This window comes from Anopheles aquasalis, chromosome Y, assembly GCF_943734665.1.
Source record: "Anopheles aquasalis chromosome Y, idAnoAquaMG_Q_19, whole genome shotgun sequence".
Classification (NCBI taxonomy): Eukaryota; Metazoa; Arthropoda; class Insecta; order Diptera; family Culicidae; genus Anopheles; species Anopheles aquasalis.
Genome location: NC_064879.1, coordinates 460,001 through 467,500, shown reverse-complemented (window position 1 = coordinate 467,500; position 7,500 = coordinate 460,001). Strand labels below are relative to the sequence as shown.

The window sequence follows — 7,500 nt, the reverse complement described above, 5'->3', positions numbered from 1 at the left end:
AGAGTTGTTGAGGATTGCAGCAAATAGCTCATAATTGTCACGGTCAATAAATACCAAGCCAAAACAAAAAAGCCGCTAACTCCTCTTTAATGTAAAACAAAGCGCAAATGGCAAATGGCTATACCAAAGCAGAAGCACAGTCACTGCGCTGCGCCGCACTTGCCCCCCTCAAGTTTCAATTCCCGGAATCGAGAGGCGCCAGCCGCCGATGGCTGAGCGGTCGATGGCGTCTCGCTATACTGTAATGGTCAAGATCGACGTTTAATTGTTTGGGGAATTCCCTCATTATGTGACCTACTGGCTCTACTAGACGGGAGCCCAGGTAGACAGGTAGACTGCGAAAACGAAAACGAAAGCGGAACCTAAAACAAAACAATCAACATCGACGGCGAATGCCGTACCAAAGCAGAAGCACAGTCACTACTGCGCTGCACCGAACTTCCCCCCTGAAATTCCCGGAATCGATCTGGGTCGGAGTCGACTCGGGATCGGGCTCGGAATCGATTCCGTTTTTTTTGCAGGAGCAATCGGAATGGTATCGGTGGTGCGATTCCGAGCGCCCACCACTAGCAGACAGACTAGCGGAAAGCTGAGTGTCAATCAGTGCCCCCGATTGGCGTTCGTGAAGCACCGCAGCACCATCGTTCGCACCATCGATCGCGGCATCCTCATTAACTTCGCTCAATGTCTAGCTGCCCTCTTTCTCTTTCTCTCGCTTGCTCTGGCTGGCTGGCTGGGGATTCGCGTCCTCGGCCGTAATCTGCGCCGCAGAATCACCCCCTTTTGCACGCCAGCGTGGTGTGTTTGTGTTGTTGCCCGAAAAAGGTAAACATTCTAGCACGACCATACCGCGTGCGGCCAGTGGGTGGCCACAGGCATCTAGAACGTACCTGGAACGAGACTGCACGACGCGATGCCACCACCACTAGCTCCGGTGATCGTGACAAGCCGATGCCGCCGCCCCGGGCCCTGCGTTCAGGCCTATTCTGGTTATCCTGGCCACCGCTGGTTTGCTCGTCCAGAGGGACTGAGCTGCCACCGTGGATCTGCACACCAACGACGTTGTCACCGTCGTCGTCGTCGTCGTCGTCGTCTTCAGCCTCGCTAGCGTCTCGGTTGATGCGGGTGGTGGTGGCTCGCGGTTGTGGCTCCTGCTGTTGCTGGTGCTCCGGATGCACTGGCCCTACCAGTACAGCTGACGGTATCGATTGGCCAAGACCGACCTGGGTGTTGACACGCCCGCTAGTTACCCTGCCACCGGTGCCGCCAACAAGCCTATTGCCCATAAAGTCCAGCCGCCACCAACGCGCTAGCCTTCGCCGCCACCTGCCACTCCGATTTTGCAGATGGTTGTCTTTTGTCACGCTGGTCACGGCCAGAAAAGGCCTGGTGGGTTGATCGCCGCAACACGGCGTAGTGCCAGGTCCGATTTGATAGCAGAACACCCCAGCTGTTGGGGTCCCCCGGGTTGATGGATGATTTTACTAGTCTGTTCGGTGGCTTTGATCGGATTGCGGATGCCACTCTGTCTCTAAAAGTACGTGCGTGTTTACGTGCGTGCGTGTGTGTATGTTTGCGACGCACACGTTATCTCTCGCACTTGCCACCAACAACACAACAACCACAGCAAGAAGACAACGACGGTGTGGCAAAGGAAACAATGCCCTCAAACGGTCCGCTTCGTCAACAGCGACAGGACATCGATGATCGATGGCCACCAGATGAGGTTCCGGAAGATGGCCAAAACGGATTGGCCACGACGACTTGGCCCGTTGTTGCCCAGGTTGGGCGGTTGCGTTGGCTTCTCTTTCCTCCTCGCTAGTCTGATATTGCGCGAGCACCTACACACGGACTACTGGTGCACTCTACTCCCTCTGCCCGTTTTCATCCACCTTTCTCTACCGTCAGTCTACCTGTCACGGGGCGAGGGCGCCCCAAACTGCAGCACGCTCCTCGGCTGCTTTGTTCTCTTTTGAGGCGACCAAGTCCAAGGTTGCACTCGCTGGCACTCGAACGCCCACCGAAAAGGACACTCTGAAACCGCACCTCACATCCTTTCCCTGGACAGGAACGGATTATCAAAGGAGCCACAACAACACGACCATAACAACAACAACAAAAGCGGTACAGGCTGTTAAGGATTCGCTTGCTCGGTCTGTTGGTTGGTTGGTTTATTGGGAGGATGGGTTGCTGATGAGCCATTTTTTATGCGTGCCCGTCGCATATTTACTTATGATATTCTGTTTATACTGGCCGGTTCCACGCTTCTCGATGATCGCGACCTGGGCTATTGTGTAATATATTGTGTTTTTTTTTAGTTTGCTTTGCATCGGATTCAAGTGCGGTTCTTGAATATTCGATACAGCAGGACTTGCCACCGTCTAAAGCATTGCCTAGATGTCGCAGGGATCTGGTTGGCAGAAATTCATTTCCTGGACGTAGTTGCTGCTGGATTTATCTGTGAGGCGCAGCATTCTTCGACAGGAACGAACTGGATGTAAGTAGTCTAGTGAAGAGCAGTTTTATGTGAGCAAATGAGCTATGTTTCACGTGTATCTTATGGTATCCAGTGTAGAAAGCCTTTTGAGAACAGCTGTGAACATTGGGAAATTCCATTTTTAATTTTCCCTGCGCGATAATAACTATGTGAGGAGGGACGATAGGTAAGGTGAATCCTCCTCTCTTTACCTTTGCTACACTAACCGGTTCCCCTACTCCAACCCCATTTCCAGGCCAGACGTTGTGCACCGTCAATCCGGCCAAGAGGAAACGAGCGATCATCCAGCAGTGGAACGCAAAACCGATCAACATCAGCTGAGCAAACGGTTGACCTGCGAGAAAGCCGTGCCCCGCGACAAGCTGTGCACCGAAAAGGCCCAATGATGCATCCTACTTCCAATCCAATTTTGATCGCAGCAAGGCCTCCCGCAGGTAGGCAGAATAGTCATCATCGTCATCGTCGAAAGATAGAGTGTCCAAGGACACCAAAGCTGTAGCACAGCTATAAGGTGATTTTGGTTAATATTTCTATTATCTTAATTCGATGAAGCAAGCATATATCACGCTATTTAGCCGAACGCGTCGGCAGAACGCAATTCTCACGCCTTCACGGGCGTCTATCGATCATGTGACAAATATAAGCAAAAGTTTGTGATTGCATCCACGTTTTGTATATTTATCTAAAGACGTACGTGGCTCGAAATTGTTGGCGAAAGAAAGGAGAACAACGCACGCCAGTACTGGATTTTTCTAAACTTTCTCGAATGTTCCATATCACTAATTTGCGATTCTAGGTGGTGTATCTTAAACTGAAAATCATACAGTAACTAATCTAGGAATTTAATGAAATCAGAAGCACGCTACTTTGAAGAGCGTTTACCAAAACCAACGTTTTCAAAGTCGGTGCCCCTCGTACCGTAGAAACTACTGGACCGATCGATTCGAATTTTTTAACACATAATCTGTACACTTTTTGCCAGGTAGCCCCGTTGAGATTATAAGAAAATTGTTGATACTTTTTTTTAAACAAATCTTAAAAATCGTGGTTTTACGCAAAATCGCAAAAAACATCACTTTTTCTATTTTAAAAATCTGCCAAAAATCGTAAAATACGAAATTTAACAAAAACTCTCTGGGGCTACCTAGATAAACTTATAATCTTTCAAACGAGTATCGATTTGCATTTTTCTGATGACCCATCACGTAGATACGATTGGAAGTGTTTTGGTGCGAATCAAAAGACTTGGCCCTGAAGACATAAGCGACGAACCCGGCTTGTTCATTGTGATCACTTTTTCAACTTTAAAAATCTGGCAAAAATCGAAAAGTAGGAAATTCAAACACAACTCAACGGGACTACCTGGATAGACTTATAATCTATCAAAAAAATATCAATGTGTATTTTCAAAAAAAAAATCTTCAAAAATGAGCCTTTTTTTAGGCAGAAATTACCGAAGCCCCCATAAAACACTAATTAATATCAATATTGAATATTTAGCTCTTTTCAGTTACATAATGTTCTAATCTCATGATGTGGACGCCGCGTCTGAAGGGAAATTCATTAATGAAAAGGCTATCATAAAGCTGGCATACGAAGCCTAAGTTATCTTGATTCGTAATGTTTTGGGGTTGTATGGGCGGATTGGACTACTATGATGGATAACAGGCATAATGCTGTCGATTACGATTGCTATGCAATCGAATTTGAGTTGACCCCTGACTTTGAGGAACCATTTTATGGCAATTTTAGTCTGCGAGTAGTAGTATTTTATGTCGAGGTTGAGTCGTTCTTTGCAACGCTGAAAACGATGTTAACCGAACATCGATCACCCCCTTCCTACAAACCATTCAATCCAGGACCTTGACAACTCGTTGACCATCAAGGTGCAGCGAGAGTGCATATGAACCGGTAGCCAACCAAAAATGAGCAGACAGACGCGCATCTGGATCATTTGGGCTCGGGTTGTGCGGTACGCACGCGCACCTGCTGCCTCCAGTTAAGGTAAGAGGTCAGCTCCGATGTGCACAGCCGTTCCAATCGTCGGTTGTATATGGTAGCGCCCGCTCGCTCGCTCACTCGCTCGCTACGATAACGGTCGTAAACGCATCAATTGCCCCCTTCCCCCCATTAAGGCAGAAAAGGTTCGCCTTTTTGGTGAGCGCGCGTTCCGGTTGACCACCCTCCGTAACCGATCTATCGGCAGCAGTAGCAGCAGTAGCAGCAGCAGCATGAATTGAAGCCACGGCCTGGCTTGATCTATCTTCTTCCCGATTATTGCCTTCACCCAAAGGTTCCTGCCACGGCGTTGCCCACCCCTCCTCCGTAGTGCATCGAGCACCGTTCGCCGTAGCAAACGGGACCGAGTTGGCAACAGAGGTTCGCGCCCCGAATGGTTGGCCTTTTCCCCGGTGAGGAGAAGGCAGACGGTGTTTGAAGGCTGAGACAGATGAGAGGGTAAGCTCCATCTCACCTTATTAGCGCAGTTTCGGATCATTTAGGAACCTATTTTCCAGCCTTTCCGGTTGCACCGGCCACAACTGTACCGAGACGGACTACGTCGCATGGTTTTGTTTTTATTATTTTATCCGTTTCACGCTCAATCCTATGTTCCAGCACGACTTCGAGCTGAGCAGATGGGCATACCATCTCACCATCTCCCTCTGACGCACATGCGATGACCATTATCCTCATGTACGCACAGCAGCAGCATGGCGGATGGGTACATGTTCGGAAACGGAACAGCATAGATAATGTTAGAATGGAATGTAACAGTATATTTGATTGTTAAGTGAAAAAGAAAGTAAAACATTTTAAAGAATGATGTTTTATGCGTAGCTCGGTAACCGGCTAGGCTCGGTTCTAGCTGAACGCTTACCTTTGAATTTGAAAAATTCTCGCGACCGAGTTTGGTGCAGAGTAATAAAACATCTTCTTAAATCCATGCTTCCCCCTCCCGTTTCCGATCATTCCGATCCGATTCGGGAAATTCTCGCTGTCGTCTAGAAGCACTGTCCCGATCTGCTGGACGAATCCTTGAGGAAAACGTCCGTTTCAAATCGAGGCTTCGTCGTTAACTCACACCGAAAGTTAACTTCTGTATCTCCTGAATCTGCAAAACGGCGCGATTCGAGCAATTTCGAAATTAAATTGATCGACAAAATTCCGCTCGTGAGATTTTGCTTCTCGCTGGACAAAAAGCAGCCTGTTGTGTCCTAAACTGTTGATCAGTTATTGTTGCTCTGCATGGCATTATGTCTGCAAAATGGAGATTGGTGTCACGATTGTTGAACGATCACGAGCACGGGGTAAACGGGTAACGCCAACCCCTTGAGTGGATGGAGGGTATAAAGCCAAACGCTATTTTAGTATCGAGACCGGAGTAGCTAGCTCCCTGGGCTTGTATTCCGAGCGAAAAAGAGTTCGAAACTACACGGTGGCACTGCCCGAAAGTGAGCACCGACACCGCTCGAATGTTGGCCCACGGACCGTCCGCCCACCGCTAATAAAAGGGCAAGTGTGTCCGTTGGAATCGAAAAAAACAGTCTTCACTTCCGAACGAAGCAGTCCAGTCGTCAAGACCCTCTTCAACCAACCGCCCTCTACCAGGAATCCTTTACCGGTGTTTTCTCAACCCGTGGTGTACTTTGTCAGTGTTCTGTCCATGTGATTAGTTCTGTGTTGAAAAGTGAGTGTCCACCCACCCCTCACCTACCCGCCACCACCGCATCACGTCTTTTCGTTTTTCATTTGCCTAAACCGTGGGTCAAAAAGTCCATTGCCCGTTAGCGACGACGAGCGTGGCGTTGTACCATCCATCGTGTTAATTTCATCTTTTTCCCCTTCCCTCACACTCCACCTGCTGTCCTTCTGCGTCGCAGAGTGCATTTTAAGTGCAAACGCCCCGAGATCGCATTTAGCGCAACGCAGCGAGTCCTGTAACCACAAGAAAAAAAGGTGTCCTACAATCCCAAGTAAGTGCTCTGGTCAGATATATCTGGTTCGAAATAGTAGTAAGCGAGATAGGAGGTGGAAGATCATACCTGTACCTTTCGCTGGAGGATGACTCACCCTGGGCTAGATAGAAAAGGGAGTCGGGGGGGAGTCACAAATCACCAATCGATGCGCTTTACTGCAAAAAAAAAACGGCTTCTGGAAGCCCTGGGCAAAGACATCGGCGAATAGCCAACTGCTGTGGTCGCGCATTTTCCCTTCTCTGGCTTCTTTCATCGCCGTGATCTCTTTGAGCGGTGGGCACCCGGTAGATCTGGCTGAAATTATTGCTTCATTCTTGTAGCACGATGACGCGTCCATCCGCCATCGTCCCAAGCCACCGGTGTCGGAGAAAGGACCGGACCACGCGCCGGTAAGGCAGAGAAGCAGAACGTTCTGCCGACGAATTCGCCGGCAGGGTGCGTTGCCTTCTGTGTGTCTCTGTCTCTGTGTGTGTGTGTTGAGATCCTGTTCAGTGCAGATGCCCCCTGCGTCTGTGCGTCAGTTGCCGATTATGCCGGTAGTTGGATGTTGCTACCTTGTCTGGGCCGGCGACCGACACCCCCGCGGTCCTTGGCACCCGGGGCTGCGTCCCTGGAATGCTACACACATCCACAGCGCACGTGCGCACGTGCGCATTTCGCGTTTACGCCATGTCCCGCCGCAGACTCCTAGAAACAAACAAAGAGAGAGGAAGAGAGAGAGAGAGAGAGAGAGAGAGAGAGACAGAGCCAGAGATGCACGAAAGGATGACCAAGAAGGAGAACAATGGAGTTCAATAATTTTTCTGTGAGCTGAGGTCGTTGTGCTCCGGCACCGTTCCCCCCCCCTTTTAAGCCAGCTAGAGCTTGAGTCCTACACGTTAAGCCTTTATTAGCTGGCGAGATCAATCTGTGGAAACGAGCTGCGATGGGATTGCGGTAATGCCCTCTCCCTGGTAGGTAAGCGGACCCCGAAAGCGGCTTTCTACTTTTTCTGAAGATCCCCTACAAATCACCCCCTCTCTTTCT

The 7,500-nt window shown here is 49.5% G+C and overlaps 2 protein-coding genes and 1 long non-coding RNA gene across 3 annotated transcripts in view; 2 read left to right on the top strand and 1 right to left on the bottom strand.

Moving 5' to 3' along the window:
* Window positions 1–2,123, bottom strand: part of LOC126579527 (serine/threonine-protein kinase S6KL) — an 18,445-nt gene extending 16,322 nt beyond the window's left edge. The window contains exon 1 of the mRNA XM_050242903.1: window positions 891–2,123. Within this exon, the coding sequence (XP_050098860.1) occupies window positions 891–1,286 (396 nt within the window). The 5' untranslated portion in view covers window positions 1,287–2,123. The remainder of the gene's footprint in view (window positions 1–890) is intronic.
* Window positions 2,124–2,269: 146 nt separating this feature from the next.
* LOC126579534 (uncharacterized) lies at window positions 2,270–3,123 on the top strand. The gene is made up of 3 exons (XR_007608443.1): window positions 2,270–2,497; window positions 2,571–2,663; window positions 2,733–3,123. It is a non-coding gene; the product is annotated as an uncharacterized LOC126579534 (long non-coding RNA).
* Window positions 3,124–6,040: 2,917 nt separating this feature from the next.
* The window catches only part of LOC126579532 (thymosin beta), a 12,225-nt gene continuing 10,765 nt past the window's right edge, over window positions 6,041–7,500 (top strand). The window contains exons 1-2 of the mRNA XM_050242911.1: window positions 6,041–6,185; window positions 6,379–6,471. The gene's annotated coding sequence lies outside the window, so the exon portion shown is untranslated. The remainder of the gene's footprint in view (window positions 6,186–6,378; window positions 6,472–7,500) is intronic.